General features: G+C 43.3%; 1 protein-coding gene across 1 annotated transcript; it reads right to left on the minus strand.

The window, feature by feature from the left end:
* Positions 1-5,700: 5,700 nt before the first annotated feature.
* On the minus strand, positions 5,701-15,087 carry LOC119858997 (bone morphogenetic protein 2-like). The gene is made up of 5 exons (XM_038410605.1): positions 14,796-15,087; positions 14,027-14,166; positions 12,956-13,072; positions 11,472-11,673; positions 5,701-7,979 (listed from the first exon to the last, which is right to left on the minus strand). Exons 1-5 carry the CDS (start codon positions 15,085-15,087, stop codon positions 7,528-7,530), a joined length of 1,203 nt encoding a protein of 400 aa, XP_038266533.1. The 3' UTR covers positions 5,701-7,527.
* Between the last annotated feature and the right edge of the window lie 10,809 nt (positions 15,088-25,896).

The following is a 25,896-nucleotide window of genomic DNA, read 5'->3' on the forward strand; positions in this document are numbered from 1 at the left end:
CCTCCTCTTAGGGCACTGACGGACCTAAAGCATCCGACTCCCACAATGAAAACAGGCCATGTCCTCAGTGTCAGCGGCCACAATGTAGTCACACTCCCCAATCCCATACTTCAGGGAAACTTCTAAAACCTGGGAAGCATTGTTTAATATCATACAAATCTGCCTATGAGAGGCATGCTGAATCTCTGGAGCTTTACAGCCCAAAAGAATCAGCCTAATAGAGCTACTGATCTTATCATAACTTGCCAGGTCTCTGGCCAGCTGCTCACTTCCTAATAAAGGAGGAACGTTAGAGATAGCAACAGCAGGTGTCATGAAGGCCACTACAACAGGGGTTCTCAAACTGGGGGTCGGGATCCCTCAGGGGATTGTGAGGTTATTACATGGGGGGTCGTGAGCTGTCAACCTCCACCCCAAACCTCGCTTTGCCTCCAGCATTTATAATGGTGTTAAATATATTAAAAAGTGTTTTTAATTTATAAAGAGGGTCGCACTCAGAGGCTTGCTATGTGAAAGGGGTCACCAGTAAAAAGTTTGAGAGCCACTGCACTACACGGACAAACACACCCCACACAACAATCTCCTCCACAACCACCTGCTGAGCAAGACTAAGCAAGGCAAAAACCACAACAATAGCCTTGCTCATGCGGGAGGTAGATCTCACATTTTTAAACCCACTCACCTTCCTCACAGTTACAACACACTGCTCCACAGAGGAAGAGGCTGGAGGCAAAATTTGCAACCCATGGCTACGGATTAAACCCTCAGAATCCACAACAAACTGAAGGCTCTGTCTCCCCTCAGCAGACAGACAAAAGCCTGCTAAAACAAAAGAAATCCTGAAATTAAACCCACAACAACCATAAAACTAAACACACACACAAAGAGCACACAGTGATGCATACTTACACTCGACCTCACTCCCAAACATTCCCACAATCCTCAGCGAGGACCAGCCCTACTGCTTTATAATTTCTATGCTTTACTTTTATATATATTACATGTATATATTTGTATGACAAATATACATACTGCAATAATTTATATAATGGTCTTTCATAATTTATCCATAGTGGAGCAACTTCAACAGGAAAACCTGAGAAAGCCTCAAATCAGAATATTGCATAGCTCAATGGCTGGAGGACTCTTCTGAGACAAGAGAGACCCCTGTTCAAATGCTTGGTCCCCTCAGGGAGAGGAGGGAATTGAACCTGGATCCCCTACATCCCAGGTAAGGACTCTAACTCATCAGATAGGTAGCTCCACCACTACTGCTGCCACCTCTATCCATTTTGTATGGACAAGGCAGAAGGCCTTATTCATGTCCCTAAAAATAGTCGAGGCACCTAAGCCTCCTGACTCCAGGCAGCAGGTTCCCATTCATGGATCACTAAGCAGAGCTAAGGGCCTTCCTGCATCCTGGATTTAAGCGCCTATCTCTGTGAGGGGGTGGGGCATAGCACATCCCCCTCTGGTCAGCATCTCCCATTGGCTAATTTAGACAGCTCCCCACCTAGCGTGGTGGCTTTTGTGGATCCTATTCTTAGAGGCCTATGTCTTCCCATTTATTGTATAGGGATCCTAGCCATCTAAATCAGGCTTGGTGAATTGCAGTGGTCTTCTGGGTGCCTTTCCTAGGTGCCTAAAAGTTAGGCACTGTGATGCTGAGCACCGCAATGCCTAAATCCCATTGTGGATCCCACCCTCAATCCCTCTGCGTCTATTTAGTATTTAAGTTCTTCAGGGCAGGGGCTGTCTCTTACTATGGATTTAAACAGTGCCTAAAACAATGGAGCCCCATTAAGAGTTGGAACTTCTAGATGCTATGGTAATACAAATTAATAAATAATAATAATAATAATAGATATAGGTAGACTCCAAGTGAGTCACAGGCCTTTTCCATACTGTCTACTCTGGTAGAGATCCACATTCTCTTCTAATCTCCTGTTACTTCTTTGATTAGGTCACGTAAACACATGGCTGGTTCAAATGTTGAAACTAAACCAATGCTCCAAAATCCATCAATTCTTATTCTGGAATTCTTACTTAATACAGTTATTTAACAACAAGAAATTCACCTTGTTACTAAAAAAATAAAAGCCAACTTATGTGTAATTGTTATTCTAATTACAAGTCCTGGAGCAGTTCTCATTTTCCCCCTCAGCATTATTATGAACCTCATTTCCTTACGAAGGCCAGGATAAACAATTCCAATATATTTTATTTTAATTATCAGTGTTTAACGAGCCATAATGAAACTATGTTGAGTGGCGCAGAAAAAAAATAATTTAAAGAACTGAGTGGCGGTAACTTGCTGTGCATATTTCACCTGTTGTGGCACAGAACTGTATTATCTAGTATTCAGCTATTCCATCACTTCCTTATTAATTATATCTGCTCTTTAATAGAAAACTTTCTGTCACCTGAATCAACAGGGGCCCCATAAAGATGTCCCAGAGGAACCAGGTGACTCTTTGAAGTGTGCATTGAGGGATATTATTGAATTGAAAGTGATTGCGTTAGGGGGCCACATTCAGTGTGTTTGTGTGCTTATATCTCTTGGTGGCATTGGGCTAATGCAGGGAGATCTGTATTGTGCTGGGTGCAGATATTGTCTAAACTCATGGGTTCCCAGGTTTTTAGTGCTAGCCTTATAGTTGGAAGAATTTTCTCATCACAAACAGCCTTTCCCTCATAAGAATGATACTCACAACACTGACACAGCCCAATCATCCCTACCAATAAAAAAGAGAAGAGGATATTACAGTGGAACCTCAGTTTTACAAACACCAATCTTACAAGTGGCCAGTTATAAGAATCATTTTTTTCATCAAGAAAAAAACCAAACACATAATGCAGGTAGCGGTGACAAAGAACAAGTCAACATCCCTTCACATTCCGATGCCTTTGGTGCCTTGGAAAGCCCTTTGCAGTGGTTTGAAGGACAAGAAGAAAATAATACAGTGCACCAGACTGCAACCTATGCACCAGGACTCCTGTAGTTTTGAGGTGTTAAATTTTATGCACTTTTTGATTTTATGAACTCCTCAATCTGCTATTAGTTCATAAAATAGGGATTCTACAGCAATAAAATCTAACTTGAAAAGAAAAACCCTACCCCAAACCAAATTTTTACCCAAAAATGGAGAAGAGCTGGAGACTCCATGAAGGCTTTTGCTGTTGCTATTGTCTCTACATGGAAGGCACCCAGATACTATGGTGATGGACAGTACTATAAAACCCTAAAAGAGAAAAAAACACTTCAGCAACTTTAAGTTAACAGTGTTTTGTGTGTAGGAATATATATATTAGGATAGAGAACTTACCCATCTTGCTGGCTATTGTCATGAGTCTCAACTTTACGTGGTGATGCAGCATTGGACCATCTTGTGGTGCTGGGGCACAGGAAGGGAAAGAGAACACTGGCAGGAGAAGAAATGTACAGTATCTGAAAGGAGTTTGGGTTCTCAAGCAGGCCCACAACCAGCCACATGAACGTCTATGAGTCAGCAGCAAGAGTTTGAAACCGAGACCTCCAGCACCAAACCACAAATGTCACTTACTAAAGAAGTAACTCCCTTAGCTGGATAAAGTAGTAGGCAGTTCTCCTCTTTGTCAGTGTCCAACCTCCACTCCCTCCCAATTTCACTCCCATTCTGAGTCCCATCTCCACAAACTCCCATTCTCCCTTCTCATCCCTCCTGAAGTCAGTCACTGCCCCTCCCTCCAATGTAGGGTGCCAGGACAGGGAATAAAGTCCATTGGACCATTTTGTTGCCTTCACAGGAGAAGGGGAACCAGTGGCAGAGATTCCAGTTCTTCCCCTCTCATCCTGGGAGGGTGGGGGAACCAGCAAGAGGAAAGACCTTTCTAAGAGAAGAGGTGAATTGGGATCTCCTTGCTGGGACACCTCTTCTTCCCCTTCAAGGGCTCCTGCTTCTCCCCACACGGGTGGGAAGGCTGGGAGCCCTCAGTAGCTGCTACGAGGCACCGACATCTGCTGCTCCCACTTCAGATTCCGAAGCCTGGTGAGTTGGCAAACCCAGTGAGAAGGTGGAAGGAGGGAAAGCTCCAAGAGACTCCTGCTCTCTCCATCAGGGAGAGGTAGAGAAGCAGGAGCTCGCCTCTTACTTTAACCCCATGTACATTGTCTCTGCTTGTTCCTATTTAACAGTGTCATAACATATTTACATATTGAATGTTATTCCAAGGGATCTCAAAGCACTTTCCAAATGTTATATTATTTTATTTAATTAATTTGTATTTAACTAATCAAAAGATGCATAGGCAAGTTTTTAGCACCTTACCAAGTAATCATTATTTTAAATGATTTGTACTGCAGTGGGCTGTCATGGCCCAGGACCCCATTGTGTCAGGTGCTGTACAAACAGAACAAAAAGACAGTCCCTGTGCCAAAGAGCTTGCAGCCTAAATAATAAATACAGGAAAGTCCCAGCAGCACTGAAATTAATTTTTCAAACAGGAATGCAGTCACCTGCAAAAAAACCCTCCTTTTTGCCCCGTCTTCATTCTGGGAAGCAATCCTCCGCCCTCTCCAAAATGCGCATCATACATGTCTTTTGCAGCAAAGGTGTCAGGAATCATTTTACCCAGCACTGACATGCAGCTACCTCTGTGGCCAAACAGGGTGACTTTAATAGTTTTCCAAGGATGGAGACCTGGGAATGGTAGCCTTTGGCCTTTGAGATTGGCCTGGGCCAGGTGGTTCAGAGGAAGGTATAAAACACTCAAGGTCAAATTCACTCCTAGTGTAACTACACATAGGGCCAGATTACCAGAGGTATTCTTTTCAAAAGCATTGTAAGTGCCTAACTCCCATTGATTTCAATGAGTTAGGCAGCTCACCTTTGGAAATCTGGCCTGTACTGTCCTAAGTGGAATTACACCAGGGCTGAATTGGCCATCTAATCACGTGGCACTGTACCATAAGAGCAGACGCCTTCCTGACCAAAGGTGGGGATCACTTTATGCTCTGAAGTTTATAGACTTTATTGACAGGCTCTATGGTTTAAAGGGTAGCACATTGGCCTTCTAGATCTATGACAGAATAAAAAAAAAAAAAAAAAAAAGGAGTACTTGTGGCACCTTAGAGACTAACAAATTTATTTGAGCATAAGCTTTCGTGAGCTACAGCTCACTTCATCCGATGAAGTGAGCTCTGCTCACGAAAGCTTATGCTCAAATAAATTTGTTAGTCTCTAAGGTGCCACAAGTACTCCTTTTCTTTTTTGCGAATACAGACTAACACGGCTGCTACTCTGAAACATGACAGAAAAAGTTATTCAATGGGTGTGAGTTTGAGCTACATTTGGGGGTTAGACTAGATGACCTTGTGGTTTCTTTTAACCCTATGGCTCTAAAAAGCAGGAATCTTTATAATTTGGATCTGTTAATGTAATTGCAATAGCTTCATACAACTCTATATTCATGGGAGTATATAATATAGAAACATAACTGGGTTTTTTGTCCTTACGAACTTTATATGCCAACAAACTGAAACAGTCTTTCAAAAAGTGTATCAGATAGGCACTGGCACAAAAAGTGAATGGGGCTAATCCCAGTGGATCTGAGCTTGCTGATGGTACTCAGGCAAAAATCCTAGCAAGCTTTAGTATGGGTTTTATTTGAATAACGACTACAGGATCAAGCGCATAGGGATAGATATTTTGTTTTGTTTATTCAATTTTGCCATGGGAGTTTAGGGCCTGATTCAGCACCCACTGAAGGCAAGGTGAATGTGTCCCTTGTTTTCAATGAGCGTTGGACCAGGCCTTAGAAGGGAAACTGACTAATGTAATAACATTGCAATAACATACATTGAAGACGTATTTCATAATTGTATTGGAAAATTAAATTACTCTATTACAGATTAATTAAAAATATTCCACACATTCGTTTAATACAGTAAAAACAATTTGGCAATTTGCTAATTGCAGAAGTTGCTATTTACAGAAACAAAGATAGTTCCTTACAGTATAAATATTTTCTCCAGCTTCTCCAGCAGACGTCTCCAGAAAGTTACTGTTGAACTTGAAGAAACTACAATATTGCTTAACAATGTGTTTTGCTATTTCTAATATCTGTCCTTCATTGTTGACCTTTAACATGCACAGGTCCAGAGCATATGACAGAGTGGAAAAAAGCATCAAGACATTGCAGATATTTGCCATGTACACACAGCAGAAAAAGCTGTTCCTGCAGCCTGAGCACCATGGTCTGTCTCCCTCTTGCTTCAGAAATGGTAGGTCTCAGGGGAGTGTAATGGGCCGTGCTGGGCAACTGCCCATGTGGGAGCTGGTGTCCCAGGCAGGCATTGGATCAAGGCTGAGGAACGGCTCTTCCACTATCTGTCCAGCACTGTCGGGGACCCCTTGGTACTTGTGTGGGACCTGCCCCATAGGGCTGTAGGCCTGCAAATGTGGAGCCTATGTAAATACAGCAATGCCATATTTGATAAATATGTATTATTTCATTTGCATAAAATCTCTCTCTTCCCACACCCAGGCCTGGTTCCCTTGCCCCAGGTCCTCCCTTTTCCCTTCCCCCCTCCAGGTTCCAGCCTCCTCTCTGAATCCGCCCACAGACACACTTGACCATAGAGCCCCTGCCTAAAGCATAGTCACCAGATCTCCTGGGTTGGGGGAGGAATCTGCTGTTACTGTCCTGGAGGACTTTTGGGGGTCTCTACAGTTTAGTGTTGTAGTGGCTGTGAAGGACACTAACCATAGAGGAGCAGTCTACAGAGACCCAGCTCCTTGGGAAATGGACAAATATGCAGACTGGGAGTGGGCCTGGCCTGGGAACCAGCTGCAGAGAATGCCCCCTACTCCAAGCAGGGAATAGAACCCAGAAGTCCTGACTTCCAGACTCCCCTTTCCTGACTTTAACAACTAGACGCAACTCCCCTCCCACAGCTAGGGATGGAGTCTGGGCTCCCAGTCTCTGCCTCCCAGAGCTGGGAGAGAAGCCAAGAATCCTGGCTCCCTGCTCCAACAACAAGACTCTAACCAAACAGAGGTGTTTTCTAACAAAGTTTCTGCCTAAAATGCTCAGGGTTTTACATTATAGCCCTGATTAAACCAAGTTCCGCTCTGTCCCACTGGTTTGTATATACAGAAACACCCCCCACACCTTCCCTGCATTGTCACCACAGGCCAGGCAGCATGGGACCCTTTGAAAAGTCAGCAGGTCTGTAGAATTTGGCAGCATTCTCCTCTCAGCTGCTGTCCCATGGGTGGAGCCTGGAGGTGGAGCCTTTTCAAAGCTGACTGGCTGGCTCCCCCCTTATCTGATATGTTATTAATCTGAACATCACAAGAGATGTGAATAGGTGCTGGAACTAGGCGTGCTATCACCCCCCTGGCTTGACATAGCAATAACAACCCAAATACATGGTATCCGTCTTCAGCACCCTCACTATAGAAGTTGTTCCAGCACCACTGGGGCTGTGGAGAACAGGTGCACTGAGTCCAGATGCGAGTCAGTTGCAGGCAGAATGGGCTTTTGTTAGTGACAGCCACAGCTTGTGGCCACCATGTCTTTATAATTCTTAAGGACAACATTCTCATTGTCGTCAAAGTACATAATACTGATGGAACTCAGTTTGTCTGGGACACAGCACGGCGTGCTGACGTCTTTGGAAAGTTTCAGCGTATGCACTATGGACTGGACGGTAGCATGGTTGGTCGCTCTTAGACTTTCCCCTAAGGGGAACAGGCAGGCCCCTTTGCAATAATAAGCCTTGTAGCCACGTGGGGAAATGATCCACCCTGCCCAACCAATTTTATGGAAGTCGACGAAGAGATCATTGAGCTGGCATGGCACAATTTTGTCTTTGTGTGAGAAGGAAGAGGTATCCCGAATTCTTCTGCTTTTGTTCACTCTGATGTTTGCAAAGACCTCATTTTGGTGAGGTAGGTGTGATGAAGTATCATCTTCAGGGGAGGATGGCTGGAATTCTGAAAGCAAGAGGACATGACAGGGGTAAGTAAACCTTTGTCATGAAGAACACTGTATTTCTGTCTATACATTGGGAGGAGTTTATTGCTCTCAAAGGAGATAGTCCCCATGAAACACACAGATTTAAACAAAACTGGGTAAGGACAATGACACTTATGCCACATCTATATTATGAGTAAGGGGTCCTGTTCGTGTACACGTAGGCTAGCTTTCATTGAGCTAACACGAATACAAATAGCAGGGTAGCTGCAATAGTGCAGGTAGTTGCAGTGGAGGCACGGCTTCATCATGTGCATGCTACCCATGGCTTAGTCATGTCTCCACTGCACTATCTGTGCTTCTGTGGCTACACTGCTACTCAAAGATAGATAGTGTGAGTATGTATACACAGGCAGGGGAATCACATTACCAGCTCGTAGTGTAGATATAGCCTTAGACAATGACAGTATTATAAATCTTAAATACATATACATTAGGCTGCACTTCCCTCAGGACCAAATCCTGAGGTCTTCTTCATAGAGTCATAGATTCCAGGCCAGAAGGGTCCTTTGTGATCATCTAGTCCAGGGGTTCTCAAGCTGGAGATTGGGACGCCTCAGGGGGTCGCGAGCTTATTACATGGGGGGTTTGCGAGCTGTCAGCCTCCACTCCAAACCCCGCTTTGCCTCCAGCCTTTGTAATGATGTTAAATATATTAAAAAGTGTTTTTCATTTATAAAGGGGATCACACTCAGAGGCTTGGTATGTGAAAGGTATCACCAGTACAAAAGTTTGAGAACCACTGATCTAGTCTGATCTGTGTAACACAGTCTAGAGAACTCCTCCAGAAGGATTCCTTTTGAACTACAGCCTATCTTTAAAAAAAATAAAAATCCAATATTGATTTAAAAATTGCCGGTGATGGAGAATCCACCATGACCCTTGGTACATTGTTCCAATGATTCATTATCCTCACTGATCAAAATGTATGCCTTATTTCCAGTCTGAATGTGTATAGCTTCAGCTTGGCATGCAAGGCCCAAAAAGCAGTGAAAATACAAAACAAAGGGTCAGGAAATAGTGAAACTATTGGAGACTTCACAGCTCCCTGCACTACAGAGCCAAGTCTGGTTGTGCCTCTGTATAGGAAGGTGGAGGAGAAACGGAGAGAACCAGAGAAACATGGACTGCCCAGATTTATTGACCACAAATTGTAGATGGGGCAAAGGTTCCCTATACTGAGAAGCAGGATTCTGTCTCCAAGCCACCATATAAAGTCCTTTTACTGGACAGGGAGCCGGAATTTCACTGTAAACTTGGCAGTAGGCTGGTCTGTTTTACTTTTGTTTCTAGTCAGTTTCACTGTCTGGTTCTCAGGAGCCAGCACAATGTCTTGTTTGGGTCCTTTCTGATGTACAAATAAGGCTGGAAAGTTTATTTTTAAGTTTTATTTATTTGGACGTATCAGGACTGTAAAGACTAATCTCCCTTAGCTCTGGTGGAGAATCAATGGGAGGTGTAAGGGATGTTTGTTATAATTTAAGAGGTGATGTATTGAACAGTCAACAAAAACTTCCCTTAATTCAAAGTGTCAATTAGTCATTGCAGTTAAATTGATGTTTTAGAAAACAAAGCAAAAGCAAAAGCAAAAGCAAAAAAAAAAGTTTTAAACTGCTCGACTAAAAACCCCTTCCCCTCTGGACAACTGAACTTCCATTTTGTGATATCACCATTTGCATAAGCTCTCCAGTCATGTAGAATCTTCCAGCCTAGACAGGACCCACAAGTCTAATGTAAATAAAGAAGAAGCAGAACCCTTCCCCCTTTTTAAACAAACAAAACAAATCACCCTTTTGGCTTTTATTATGAGTCAAAGAAGAAAAAATAGGTATAAACACAATATATTTTTCCTTAGCAGGTCATTTTCTTACCTAAATAAAAAAATAACTAAAAGTTTTCTACTCCTTTTCCTTGCAGAGATAGACCTAAAATTGTAACTCAGCCCCTAAGGGAACCTTGGTACTGGATAAAAGAGTGCTACAGGGTTGCCGAGCCTCCTGAGTGAGGGGCCAAGAAGCCTCTTTAGTCTCTCCGCAGGCTTTTGCGGACCTCAGAAGTTCCATAGGAGTGAAGGGGTTGCCTTCCTGATCTTCTGTCCCCCAAGCTTAGTGCTCACCGAGTCCCTTCTCTCTGTGGACCTCCTGAGATGATTTGTAACTTGCAGCAATAGCATTCCCCTCTGAGGTACCCTAGGAGGTTTGTCAAATAGAGAATACAGATACTGCACACTTCCATTTGCTAACTGCTTATGGCCCTGTCAGGATGTTAGATACATAAGAAGTGACAAATCATCACACTTAGTATTAAAGACATGATTGTGGGAAATGAAAGATGAAAACCAACGTTCTTTCAAGCATGCTTTCAATAGTCTACAGGGAAAGAAGGAAAGATGGAATGAACATATCTCTACAGGGGCAGAGTTAAGGTGGCTTGAGTGCCTTGTTTGAAAAGTGAAACCTTACCTCTGCATTTCCTGGGTTCTCATTTTTGTTTGTGTTATGATGTTTGTTGTTTACCTGTTTGAAAGGTAATATGCACTGAAACCTAATATGAGCCTGCAACCTTAGCTTCATAGCCATCACATTTTTTGTGGGAGATGCATTTCATAAATAGGAAACCTTTGTAGTACAAATTCCAATTTTTTTCTTTAACTTACTAAAAAGTTGTATGGTGGACACGCGCGTGCATGCGCACACACAAATCTGAGTGACATTTCCAGCCAGTCTTCGCTTCTGGTCCTCTTCTCTCCCTTCCTCAAGTGTATATCTCTCCTTTCCCTCCTTCTGCTTGCTACCCTCCCTATCATTTTGTGTCCTCTTCCCCAGCACTATCTTGCATCCCATGGGGACCTGAACTCTACATGTTGGTGGAGCTGACATTGCATGCTCATAGGCTGGGAGTCACTGGTTCTACATCTTAGACTAGAATGATGGGCATGAAGAGAAGGCATACTTAGGCTGGGACTGTAGATGGAAGACTACAAACTTTTGCTGGCATAGCATAGTTGTGTTGGTCAGGGATGTGATGAGTTGTGTTTTGTGACTGACATAGCTGTGCTGGCAAAAGCACCTAGTGTTGATGCAGATATACCAGGAAAAACTGCACTTTTGTCAGTATAATTTGTTTCACTCACGGTGGGGCTGGAATAAGCTTCAGTTTTGCTGGTCTAAACTGCCTCCAAACTACATTTGCCTATATAGAATACTAGTATAACTATACCAGCAAAGCGCTCCTACTATAGACCTGGCCTAAAATGTCTGGTGACCCACTACAGGAGGCAAATAATAAAATGATTATATCAAAGCAAGCTTTTGATGGTGGCAAACCAGAATCAGTTTCAGTGTCAGAAACTGCATGTGACTAATGCAATTATCTGCAGAAAATGCACGAGGAAGTAACAGAACTAATTAAAGGGAGCTTCTGTTCAAAGAGTTACTGTTGCATTATCTTACCTGTGGAAGAGGGTAGGAAGCTGGAAGATTTCTGTCTGTCATTATTGGTGAAGAGGACCAAGAAAGCATTCCTACTGTCTCGCATATTGTGCTGGCTCTTGGCAAACTTGACAAAGTTGGATTCCATTTTGATTTTAGATAGATGAGTTGTAGTGATCAAAAAGCCATGGTTAGTGCTGCTGTTTCCCACCCATTTGGAAACCTCAGAACAAAAAAGAAAAGTGGAAAGGATCAATTTGAATAAGTCTATCTCATTAGGACTAAGTAATGTTTATATGGGGGAAGAAGGAATAGGCTAAAAGATTGCCAGGACATATGTATATTATTATGAAGACAATAGTTGTAACTGCCTAGTTAAGGTTAAATTGAGTTTTGTACTTAAACCAGGGACTCACCATCTTTGTGTTGTACGAAGCATACAGTGTAACTTCCCCAAAAACACAGCCCTTACCTTTAAATACAGAATTATTTTTTGGAGAATTTACTAGTACATTGATTGATTAATCTAGGAGTTAAAATTAATTTTAAAATTGATCCTTGCCAGGTATTTAGAACCCTTTGTCAACCTCTCTTTTCCCAAGTAATCTTAATAACGGAATAATACAGACTTCAGACTTTCCATATTGTTAAAACTCATTTAAATCTCTCACACAGGCTACATCTGAAGAAATTAGCAATCAAGCTAAATTATTAACCATTGCTGAATCTGACTATTGTGATTGTGGACTAACAGGTAAGGCTAAATCACTGGCTCAGGTCACTCTTGGCTCAGGCCATTGTAACATCAGAGGTAATTCAACCAGTCAGCCACAGCATGCTTGTGAATCTGATCTTAAAGATAAAATAAAATAATTATATAAGGCTAATAGTACATATTTGCTACTCATTACTGATATCAAATGGTTAATTTTGTTTTTTAAGTGAAATTCCCCAGACCAAAAAAACAGGTTCAGCCAGAGATAAGGTTGAGAGTACATATCAATAATTTAAGGGCATCTCCAAAATATGTATTACAAACCAAAGAGATTTAGAGTTAAGGTTACATTTATAAGCATCTAGAGACATTAAGGTATGGAAAATACAATGCTAAAGCACCTAAATAACCTTAACTCTGCCCTGTAGTGATGCCATGAGCGTAAAAAGAAAATGAAAAACCAATTTCTCCTAAGAAATCGATGCCATCTACCCTGGGACTACAAACATTAAAATGCTTTAATCATAATTATGTAGTTATTGTATGCTGTTACTATGAGCAGAGTTAAGATCATTTGGCTGTTGCAGGCCTTATGCTGCTACCAGTTAATAAGCTCAGGTTATCAGGCTTATGGCTTTGGAGCTAGAGAATTTACGGTTCTGTCTCTGCTAATGCCCTGAAGTTTTGGTATCCAGCATAGTGGCAACCATGAAGTTCCTAGCACATGGCCATGAATTTGTTACAATATCTTTAGCATAAAAAACAACGGAATTAAGAATTTTCTGCTTACTGTCTGCGTGACATTGAACACCTCCCAGCCTTCGGTATACAAAGACAGCAATCTGGATGAAATGAGATTTCTTCTCTGCGGCTTACTTCCTCTGTCCAAAAGCTCATACACATCCACCTTGAATATGGTAATACAACAAAACAAAATTAAATGGGGAACAATTGACTGTCTCCAGCAAAGAAGTCAGCATCAAAGAAACACATTTCCTCCACTTCCAGGATGGATTCACCCTGTCTGTTGACCTGGGCTGAGACTAAAAAGTTGCTTCTGGTCAGCTTCACATAAGGGCAAGAAGTAATGTACATCTACTAGATACCTAGAGATAGATCTATCTATATCCCTAACCCTAGATAGATATATACTCCTAATCCTTAGTAATTTTTTAGGAGTAAGTAATAAATAAGAACCTGTATATCTGGTAATCATAATGAAAATATACATAACAAAAACAAAAAGCAGTGAATATTCTCTCAGCACTTGGATATTATCTCATGTACTAAGAGCCACACAAAAAGAAATATCTGCAAATGAAAAATCACCTGGCCATCTATTTTTTTGTCTCTTTTGACTACTTGATATTGTCCCAAGTTTCCTATTGCCCCACATATTTGCCCATTGGGTTCGCAGGCCACCTGATTCCCTAGAGATGGACTGGAGCTGTAGAATTTGGATCTGGATTGCAAATATCTCAAAATCTGCGATAGCTTGGCTATGATTTGAGTTTACCTTCAGGGATCATCAAACTGTCCTGTTTGCTTTTGCACAGATAAATCAGTAGATTGTTTGGCAGCATGGATGTTTCATTGAAAAAAGTTCAGAGAAAAAAAATAGCATAGCAACAAAACCAAAACCCTGGCTGTATTTCTTTGCTTGTTGGAGTCAAAGAAATAGATGAAACTTCTAAATTGTTGGCAGTAATCACATAAAATACAGGATAGTTTCATGGGGTAGTTAGTTTCAGTCTCATTTCTTTCATGCTTGATTTTTTTTTAACTTTGTTAGCTTAAAGACACTATCTGTCGATTAATTATTCATTTGTTATTATTGTTAATAATATAATCACCCACTTACTTTGAGAAAATGTTGCCAAAAAGATTTTTGAGGCACATGGTTTTTATTTAGCTTGAAAACTCTGAGCTCAGCTTTTAGCATTTGTTCATTCCTCCCAACCGAAGAGATGTTGAAGTAGAAATAAGACTGATCAAAATAATCTGGAAAAAAACCCAGGATTATTAATAATCAGTCCAACATACAAGACACAGAAAGAATACTCTGATTTTCCAGGAAATGGCAATATGTCACCTGCAGTAACAGAAAGAACTATTCAAATGTGTGTGTTAAAACAGTGATAGACATAAGACACTGAAGTGAAAATAGAATTAAAATAGGTCTTCAGAGCAAACCAAAAGCATATAATCATGCAAGAGCCAGGCATCTAATAAAATGGAGCAAATTAAATTTTCTGTGCATGGGATATTTTAAAAGAATTAAAAAAAAAGAATCAGACCTGTGTTTATTTTGAATTCAGAATGCCCCACCCCCCACCCCACATTCACTAAGTAGCAATGAGTTTGTATCAAAGGCTTCCATATAAAAGTTTAATCTACAGGGGTCAGGTATACACAAAACACCTTACATCACCCAACACCCTTCCACATTCCTACACATGTACATACCTGCACACTCTTCATCCCCCACTCCCCCCCATCCCCCGATACAGCCCTGCTCTCCCCACAAACCCATTAGCTTCAGTGGAGTTACACTGGGGTGAATTTGCCTCCCTAGGTTTGTCTTGTCCCACTTATCCTGCCTCTCCCCCGTCTCCCTCTCTGTGGCTTACCTCGGTCTTCAAGACTCCGCACCACATTGCCCTCCAGCAGCCCTGGGGCCTTTGTGATCCCGTTGGAATCTGCCACCTTATTGAAAAGATCTACCATAAACTGGGGTGGTTTCCTGTGAGGTAAGACATCATGGGGCAGAGCCTCAATGTCAAAGACTTCCTGCAGTCTCCGCATGGCTTCGGCGAGAATCCCTTTTCTCTGTGTCCGCACGGACACCCTGGACAAGCGAGCAGGGTCACAGAGCAGCAGGAGCAGCAATGCGAGGCAGTGCCAGCCCTGGGATGCTGCCATGTCAACTGAATCCTCTTCGGCTGTTACAAGAGAAGTGCAGGTGCTCTGGTCTGGAGTCTTTGAGGAGTGCAGAGCTCCAGGAGGTCCTTGTCACTGGCAGCCAAGCCTCCCAAATGGGCTGAGAAATCCACCCCACCAGCTCCTATAAGGCAGTGTGCAGGGAGTGCTTGGTTTTGCATGACAATTCTGAGCACCCACTTGGTGGTGTGGTCATGGGCGGAGTTCCTTCAAGTAACGAAGTGGACAAGCCACACAACTAGCTGGCTAAGCAGCTTGAATCCACACATTTGACATATTGCTTTATTCCAGGCCTTTGTCAGCGTCCCTGATGCAACTAGTCACCCTCCAGTCACCAGAAGGGGATGGGGGCAGGGGATGGGGGCAGGGGAGATGGACTTTATGTTCTTTCTAGGTCTAAGATACAGTCTCCCTTTTCAGTCCTTGGCCTTAAACCTGATAACTGTGCTAAGCATGCTCTGCTTTCCCTAATCAAACACTCCATTGGATGGTGCTTTCCCTGGCAGGCTGGGTTATGCAGAGATGGTCTTGTAATGAGACCCACACCCTACCCCCATTATTGAAGCTTAAGGACTGTGAAAGTACAACATACAGGGATTCAGTCTCAATTAGGGGAGTGTCATTTCCACTCTTGTAAGCATCAAACAAGCCATTTGTTTGTAGTTCCCTGAATGTGCAATACCTTCAGTGATAGGAGAGATCAGTTTCTGTTCCTCCAGCTGCTTATCTTCTTTGTCCTTCTGTACCCTGCATGCACTATTGGTTAGAGCTGGAAGGAAGGATGGGCTTGTGGTTAAGGCACTGGAGTGGGGCTCAGGAGATCTATAGTCAGTTCCCAGCCTCAGAGAAGAAAAGCAGAAGTTGGCTGTGTGTGATCCACCCAGTGGTTTAAAGCAGTGGTTTTCAACTAAGAGTCTGGGGCTCACTGGAGGGCCACAAGCTGGTTTCAGGGGGTCCGCGAAGCACAGCCGGCATTAGACTTGCTGGGGCCCAGGGCAGAAAGATGAAGCCCTGCTGTATGGGACCCCTGCCATCCGGGGCTGATGCCAAAGTCTATGGTGCGGGGCCCCAGGCAATTGCCCTGCTTGCTACCACCTAATGCCGGCCCTGGTTTTTATATGCAGAAAAACAGTTGTGGCACAGGCAGGCCATGGAGTTTTTACAGCACATTGGGGATGGGCCTCAGAAAGAAAAAGGTTGAGAACTCCTGGTTTAAAGGGCACACACGGAAGGTGAACAGAAGTAGCAGCGAATTCCCTTCATTTTCATATTGGCCTCATAAAATGCAATTCACAGAGGCAGGTGTGGATGTGGCACTAAAATGCAATATCAGACTGGAATGAAAAATAAGTCCAAATCTTAAGCCAGCTAAGCCACCGGATCGCTCTACCCCAGGAGCCTAATTGTGTTATTGTTCCCTGATACCAGCTCTTCCTCACCAGCTGAAGGACAACTACCAGTTGAGTCCAGAAACAATTGAAAGAATCATTATGTGCATATACAGTGCCTAGCACTCAACGCTACCATAATACAAAAGAACAGCTGGGTCTGATCCAACCCCCTGGCCAGGCACTCCCAAATTTTGCATGTACGAGGCTCAAATTCTGGATCTGGAATTGACACTGTCCAGGTATATCTCTGCCTTTTGGGAACAGCAAAGGAGCCGTTTTCCCCTCTGTACATCGTGCATAACAACATCTCATGGAAATGCAATTGAGCAACATGGCACGGAGAGTTTTGCTATTGTCCTTTCTGTTTCCCTTGTGCTGTTTTAAGTTTTAAAGACACAGCATGACAACAGGAGCCTAGCAGCTTTGGCGGTCATCCGCTCTGTAGGATCCCAAGCAGGTGACATCCACCTCTCCATGGCAGCTAAGCATGATATCATATAAGAAGATGACCTCAGGCAGAACATAAGCAGCAGAAGCAGATGAACTAAGCAACGAAGGACCCTAGGGCAGATCCTCTGTCTCTATGCAGATGTCTCTCAGGCTTTGTCTACATGAACGTCTCATTTAAATCAGTGTCTAAACCAATTTAGTTAAGCTGATGTAGGCTCTAGTGTGGATGCTCTTATTTTGGTTTAAGTGGCTTACTGTGAGAGAGCTAAAACTAATTTCTAATTGATTTATGTTAAACTGCAATAAGTCCTTCTTACATGGAAATAAGAGCATTCACACAGGGATCTGCACCAGTTTAACTATACCACACCTTGAGTCAAAGCAATGCAGTTTTCTCGAGTAGACGAGACCTCAGTAAATAAAACTGCACAGAACCAGCTGCCTGTAAGCCTGTCCCCTCTCAGGAACTAGGTGAAGTATCAGCGGAGTTGCGTTTAATAGAACATTTGCAGTGTTTTCCAGGACATGTTGTGTAGTGGGGGTCAGAACTAGTGCATCCTCAGCTCTGCCTCTAGGACAAGTCACTTCATTGCTCTGCATTTCATTTTTCCCCATCTGTAAAATGGATCTAATAATAATGAAACTGGGCCTCTCTTTGGTGCTTTCCATACGAGGGAATGAAAGGATTTTACAGAACTTGTTTTGTTTAGTGCCATGATACATTTGTATTAAGTAACAAATCTGTTGCTGCTTGGGACGTCATGGAGGTCACTGGCTGCACACTACGGTCACTTGTCACTTCGGGGTAACAACCGGTAGAGAATTCAGATCTTCCTGCTCTAAAAGCATGAGCCACTACCACTCGGAGGAAGAGAATACCTACCAGCTGCTAGCAGAATGGGGCTTGTGATACGCAACTGAGCACTTAGAAATCCATCCAGTTGCGGGCCGTGGTGCACCTCCTCACCTGCCAGTTACTTATAGTATTATCAGCCTCATTTTGCAGCTGGGGAAACTGGGGCAAAGAGAGGCTGACTGATTTGCCGGGGTCGCACAGGAAGTCTGCAGCACAGTCAGGCATCCGACCCAGATCTCTGGAGTCCTAATTATTAGCAGACTATCCTTCATACCTGGGCACAGCATGCTTATCGTATGGCTTAATACATTGCTTGTAAAAACATTGGTGTGAAAACTAAGTGTGAAATATACATTATTTTGATTTTAATATAAGGCAACTCTCCAAACTGAGGATTTTACTAAAGCACACTCTTATTATAAAGACATATACATCTGTTCAGAGTTCAGGAACGTCACTATGTGTGTTGCATGAAGCCTAAAATGTCTGGTAAGTCAGTATAACACAATGGAAGCAACTACAAGCGTGGCTGAGAACTCTTTGTGTTAAGTAGATCAGCAAGGTGAATCATTACTGGGTGTCATGGTCTGTTACCATGCAATTGTTAAGATCTGAGCCATTTTGACTTTACACATTACACCCGCATGGCTCACAGCTGCAGTAAGGCATGACTCTATGCCATGCCAAGAGTCCTAGACCATTGTGATATCAGAGTTAACTCAACTTGTCATCACCCTTACTCTACAACTAATTTGAATGCAAAGATTTCATTGGTTATATGAGCAAGAGACTGCACAGTTCATGAATTACTTGGATCAATAGCCACACCCATGCTCCCAACTACCACCTGTACAAATCAACACAAATGTCCCAGCAAACCCCTCCGATACTAACCAACACAACCCCCTCCACAACACAATCAGCACACAATGACCTCCGAACACACATTACTGCAGCACACACCCTTTATTTGCCACCCACACAAATCAACACAACTATCCAAGCACAACACACACAGGCACTCAACCTCACTCATACCATAAAATCATAAACTTGAGTGGCAAAGCTGTAGCTTCTGTTTATAGCAAATTGGTGTGCACTGCGAGCAGGGTTGCATTCGAGAAGGTTGTATATGAATCCATTCTCTTCAGAAACACTGTTCACTAATCCGTCACTGCTAATTGTTAGTCGCATAAAAACAAAGCCAAGAAAAAGAAAATATTGATGAGGATAACATCTCACAGTCCCATTCCACCACTCAGGCTGACAGTTCTCAGGGGTGTAAGAAATCATTCATGTACAGCAGCACTGAAATGCAGCCACTTCTGGGGTGGAGTTTGGCAGCTGGACAGGAAACACTGCAGTGTATATAACACGGTGTAGATGGGAATGATCTTTTTGGCCAAGGTTGTAGAGGCAAATCCCCGCTTTTGTGAGAAGAGTCATGGGATCATTAATGTCTATGCTGAAAGGACATGCTTTTAGATTATGTTGTTTTAGGGGGATCCTTCTTAATGTGGCATCACATGCTGTGTATCACTTAGCACATGCCAGCACAAAGCTAGCCCGTATTCAGAGAATCATAGAAGATTAGGGTTGGAAGAGAACTCAGGAGATCATCTAGTTCAACCCCCTGCTCAAAGCTGGACCAACACCAACTAAATCATCCCAGTCAGAGCTTTGTCAAGCTGGGCCTTAAAAACCTCTAAAGATGGAGATTCCACCACCTCCCTAGGTAACCCATTCCAGTGTTTCACCACCCTCTTAGTGAAATAGTGTTTTCCAATATCCAACCTAGACCTCCCACACTGCAACTTGACCCCATTGATTCTTGTTCTGTCATCTTCCACCACAGAAAACAGCTGAGCTTCATCCTCTTTGGACCCCCCCCTTCAGGTAGTTGAAGGCTGCTATCAAATCCCCCCTCACTCTTCTCTTCTGCAAACTAAATAAGACTAGTTCCCTCAGCCTCTCCACATAAGTCATGTGCCCCAACCTCCTAATCATTTTCATTGCCCTCCACTGGACTCTCTCCAATTTGTCCATATCCTTTCTGTAGTGGGGGCCCAAAACTGGACACAGTACTCCAGATGTGGCCTCACCAGTGCCAAATAGAGGGGAATAACCACTTGCCTCGATCTGCTGGCAATGCTCCTACTAAATGCAGCCTGTTATGCCATTAGTCTTTTTAGCAACAAGGGCACACTGTTGACTCATATCCAGCTTCTTGTCCACTGTAATCCCAAGGTCCTTTTCTGCAGAACTGCCACTTAGCCAGTCAGTCCTCAGCCTGTAGCGGTGCATGGGATTCTTCCATCCTAAGTACAGGATTCTGCACTTCTCCTTGCTGAACCTCATCCGATTTATTTTGGCCCAATCCTCCAATTTGCCTAGGTCACTCTGGACCCTGTCCCTATTCTCCAGCATATCTACCTCTCCCCCCAGTTTAGTGTCATCCTCGAACTTGCCAAGGGTACAATCCATCCCATCATCCAGATAATTAATGAAGATGTTGAACAAAACTGCCCCAGGACTGATCCATGTGACACTCCGCTTGATACCAGCTGCCAACTAGACATAGTGCCATTTTTGTAACGTATTAATTACGTATGGTGTGTCCTGCACATGTGTCTACACCTCTGAATTTCATTAATATGCTGCTTATTGTAATGAACCTCTTGTGATGGGGAAGGAGCGGTCATATAAGTATAAAAGAGGCATCTGTCGGAAGGGAGCCCACCTAAATCTACCTACCGCAATTAGGGTGATGAGAGTTTTCATTAGGTGGTGTTAGTCAAGTACTTTGAAAGTCAGATGAAAGGTGCAATTTAAGTGCATAGTATTATGGCTGGGTGAGGGCATCTGCATAGGCATGGCAGGGGTGGAGTCTGAGCAGGGAGCAATACGGGGATTTCCTGCCTTTTTGTTAGTCTCTAAGGTGCCACAAGTACTCCTTTTCTTTCTTCCTTTTTTGGTAATTGGAGGATTTTGCGGACACAAAACATGGCTAAAAGGAACCACACATCAGGGATGGGTGTAAACCAAATCCCTGGATCAGAATATCAGGAAACTTCAGAACACAAACCCACCTCTGGTTCCAGATCTCATGGCTGGCTCCTTTTTGGCTTTTGGTCTGAACCAAATCCCAGGCTCTGAACACCACTGAATATCGCAGGCTTTACCATGTACCTCCAGATCCAAATTTTGCAGTGGGGGCAGGTGTAAGAGCCACCTGTGCCCACTCTAAAACTACTTGTGGGGCTCCTCCTTTAGGGGAATCCCCAGCTGGAGGGATCAAGCTGCTTTCTATGGACTGCAGGTCCGACTTCTCTGTTGTGAAGTTAGCCTTCAGAACAGAAACTGGATGCTAGGGTTATGTCTGTCCTTGTGATTTCACCAAATATTACTGGCTGTTCTCTCCTCTTTCTCCCCTGCAAATATCCCACTTTTCTCTGGGGCCTGCTTCTGATAGCTGGTCTCTTCCCGGCTCCCACTCAGAGATGGAAACTCTGCCAACCTCTCCATCCAGGGATGCACTGCCCTCTTGGGATTTGTCCACCCTGGGAGATTACATCGTGTTAGAATACAAGTAACACTAACTGTGTTAAACACAACGCAGCAGTCAACGTAGACAAGGTCTGCAATGCTCAGCGTTCTGCCGTCTGCTTGTGGGCCCATGCGTTAACCACAACCAGCAGCTGGATTAGAAACACAACAGTTGTCTATGCTGAGGGACAGACACTCAGTTAGGGAAAACTAGGGTCGCTCCATTGGTATCAATGGTTTATAGCAGCTCAGGAGCCACACGGCGTGCTTAACATTGGATTAGTTAATGTTCTATAACACTATGCAATTTCCCAGAGCCCTTGGGGATTGTATATTGGGAGGCCTATTTGAAACAAGATGCTTTCTCCAGTGGTCTGAGGAAAGCTTGATGTGTATTTCCTTGAGGATTTTTTTTTTTTATTTAGCAAGCTGGTAACAGCTAAGTTATTGAGAAGGCCTTTTTGACTTCAGGTAGCATTAGGATCAATTTTGCTGGAGCACAGGTAGTTGCCATTGATTTCCAAGGGCGTTGTGGCAGCTCAGCATTTCCAAGGTGCTGTGGAAAGGCTACCATTGTTCCAGTTTTCACAAGATCCTGGTGCTGCTAGACATTTCCTGTCATGGCCAAGAGTCCTGGCTTCTGGGGAAACCTACAATGAATGTGAGATACAGACCCTGTAACGGGGGGAAGCTACACGGGGAATTTCATATTCAGTGCAAGTCTAACTCACTGGTCAATGTGTGTTATATGGCCCACTCGGTGCCTGATCTACAGAGGATGAGAGTCTGTTACAACCCCAACTACAGAACTTGGCTATTTAGCTCAACCCACGAGGATTACTGGTTCAATCTCTGGTGTTGGCCATGATGGCACTGTCACACCACTATTAGAGGTGGTAGCCAAGAAGTTCACGCAGGACAGAGTTAAGGTTGTTTGAATGTCTTAGCTGTGCATTTTCATCCCACAGCACGTTTGGAGTTCCTGTAAGGGTAATGTTGACTCAAAGTTCTGAGTTTGTAGTGCTTGGTTCTGGTGTAATTACAACATTTCTGTAATGATTTTTACCCTTAAAGTTATTGTTACATACTTTCAACCTTAATTTCATTTTTGCATAGGGTGTTGTCTAGGAATGAAGGGTGAAGCTTGCTTTCCTCTCTCTGGGCCTCCCAACAGCCTTCCCTATTCTCCCGTCTCTGCTGCATAGCCCCTGACTCTTTGCTAGTCCATGCTGCATTCTCCTCTCACCAAGGAGAACAACTGTCTGCTTGAGCAGCTCACTTGACCTCTTCTGTGAGGGTAAGGGGCTGGTGCAGCCAGGGCACAGTGCAAACACCATCAGCTCTTCCGCACATAACTTGACACCTCACCCCAGAAGGAGACAGGCACTGGCATATGAAGAACTGTCCAAACTGGCCTGTCAGGCTCTCTTCAGCCCAACTGTTCCCACAGCAGGGAGGAGGTTAGACTAATCTCTCATCTTAATAAAAGCACCTTGCTCAGAGTCCTCCAGGAGCACAAATCCACAACGGCATAGCTGAAGGAGTAAGACTCACATCATATCAGCAATTTAGAATGAGGCAGAAGTGCTGAGATTACCCGAATCCTTAGAATGGCAACCCCTTAGTGGGTAACAGGTAGAGAGAACTGGTGAGTTAAAAAGAGCAAATTCAGCATTTACTTTGAACGTGAATGAATAAGAGAATAAGGGACCCTAAATGAGTGTTTTTAATCACTTATCTGCTACCCTTCCCCGTGGAGATTTGCTCCGAGCTCTAGGTTTGCCGGCACATCCTGGTGCTTCACTAGGGTTCTTAAAAGAACTTTAGAAGCATCAATTAAGTCTTTAAACATGCCTGTAATAGATTAACAGGTCTCCAAGTGCTTTACAAAGGAGGTCAGCATTACCACCATTGTACAGATGGGGAAACTGAGGCACCGGGGGGGATGAAAGGACTTGCCGAAGCTCATCCATTAGGCCAGTGGTGGAGCCAGGAGCAGAACTCAGGTCTTCCGAGTCCAGTGCTCTGTCCCCTAGGCCAACGGATAGAAATTCATCCTTCAAAGAAACCCACCAACTCTGGAGTAGACTGCTGTGACTTTTTAAACAGCTCACAGTGACAGCGTAAGGTAGGCAGTGAACAACGGTGTATCCAATTGAAACTTCAGGGAAATTTAGGAAGGAAGAACAGAATTACTTGAGCTGGAATTTGGGGTCAATTCCTAGTCTAGGGATAAAACTGACATGGGATCTTTAATGATCAGTAACTTCTTTTACATTTTACAGTAACTTCATTTACAATCACAGCCAGTAGCACAGGCGCCCCCTAACACCATGTGGGGGCATTGGCTCACTACTGACAGAAGAAAAAAAAGTGCTTCCTACTGAATCACTAACACTACTGCCTGCAGCAGCCGGCTGTTCCTGGGAAACCTCCCAGCCTAAATCATCTTCATTTTGAGGATGTGACAGATCCACAGTCCAAGTTGGAACATTAAATAGATTCCACAAGGAATCAGCCCTGTACACAAGGGGACTGCAAGACTTAATACATTATCCCCCTTTGGTGCTATTTATTCATATACCTAGCTCTCCCCCTTAACACTAACGCCAGCCTCCTCTATTAGAGCAAGGTATTACCCTTTCCTTGGAACACCTTTGTCTGCGTTCCCCAGTTACTCCGTGTTTTCTAGGCCCTTGTTTTTAAGCCCATCCTGTTTTAACAATTTCATTTTGACAATCTATCAATCCCTTTCACAACTTTCCCCCAGAAGATGCAGCTTTTGCTGGATATGTGATGGCTGCCAAGATGTTTTTCTCTCTGAAAGCTTCCTTAAAAGGCAGCAGATTTCTCCTGAGAATCCAACTGAGAAATACACAATATTCTTCTTACGGCATCGTATCTTGCCTTTGTTTCTTGCAGCTTTCACGCTCTGCATTTTCAATCTGTTGGAAAATGTTCACAACATGCTACCAACAGGCATTCCTCTGCGGTATTTCCTCACAGACATTTGATAGCATCTCTCTTTAAGGAATGTGTTTCCTTTATGTTCAGTCTCAAGAAAAAGCCAGAAAATCTCTCTCCATAAAGAAGCTCCCTGTACCTCTTCTGGTTCTGGCAGTGTTGCATATGGGACCATATTTACTCAATATCAAGCTGAGTTAGTTGGTAGATATGGACAAATGGATTCAGTTGAGCTAATCCAGATTTACACCAATGTAACTAAGAGCAGTTTCTGACTCAGTTATCCATATACTGCAATTATCAGACACTGGGTATCAGAAGTAGCCAAAAACCATCGTGTTATGAATTGGACAGTAGAATGAGGACAGTGGTCAATATCTCTTCTTCTCAAGGTTTCTGAAAGTATATCACAGAAGCTACACAATATATGGAGTCCAGAAAAACCAAAAAACCCCAACAAGATCATCCTCTGTAAAAAGCATTTTATCAGCAAGAGAAAACCCGACCGGAAGCAGGCATAAAAGACATTTCCCAAATATTTAATGAGCCAGAGCTGTCAGTAACACAACTGCTTAATTATTTATTGTGTTGGGAAATGGACAATTACAGTCTCAGATCCAAAACATACCCATGGAAATCAGAGAAATTGTTGGACTTGTCTAGGATTTTAGTATGCACCTGCTTAAAGAGATTATATTGCATATTCTGGGAAGAGCGAATGCCAATAATTGACATGGGGGACCCCATGGGCCATATCCTCAGGTAATGTAAACTGGCACAGCTCCATTAACTTCAATGAAACAGTGCTGATTTGCACCAGCTGAGGATCTGGCCCACTGCATAGCAAGCTTTGTAGCTGTAATGATTTAGCAGAAGATTTTTCATAAGTGCCAAAGGGGTTGAGGAGCACAAGTCTTGCTAGATGCTTTTGAAAAATCATCCCCCCTTATGCAAGGAATTCCACTAAGACTGGTCAAAACCAGTCATGGCCAAGTAGTCTTGGGATTATAGCAGACAAATGAAGGTGAGCTATGAGTAAGGCTACGATTTGTTGCAAATGTGTTGCAACCCAGTGTGCAAGGTCACAGCGCCATTCAGGTTTGACGCATCTGCCCGTCCAGCTCCAAACCAGAGTGGCGCTTGAAGCCTTTTTTTTTTTTTTAATAACTTTGTATTAAACTATCGTGTATTCAGCTCCTGTTGCTAGAGTTTCAAGCTCAACTGAGTGAAAATAATTTTTGATGGTTTTCTCAAATTTGGAGACTCTAGGAACACACAAAGTCCAAGGACAGTAACTACAGACACAATCATAAGTACAAAGTCTGATCTGTACTACAAGTTTTATTAACACTGTAAGTAAAGTTAGACTTACCCATGCATATAGAAACACTGAAATAACCCATGCAACAACTAAGACTATAGTCATACTCGCATCCTCAAAGATATTCTGGGTCTGATGGACCTCTCAATAGATGATCACAATGATTTCTTCTGGGGTTTCCAGTGGGGTCTTCTCACTTTTACCCAACCAGAAAGCCTTTTACATAACTTAACCCCAAAAAACTGGAAGTCTCTTAGAAAAAG

The sequence above is a fragment of the Dermochelys coriacea genome, chromosome 7 (assembly GCF_009764565.3).
Source record: "Dermochelys coriacea isolate rDerCor1 chromosome 7, rDerCor1.pri.v4, whole genome shotgun sequence".
Taxonomy (NCBI): Eukaryota; Metazoa; Chordata; order Testudines; family Dermochelyidae; genus Dermochelys; species Dermochelys coriacea.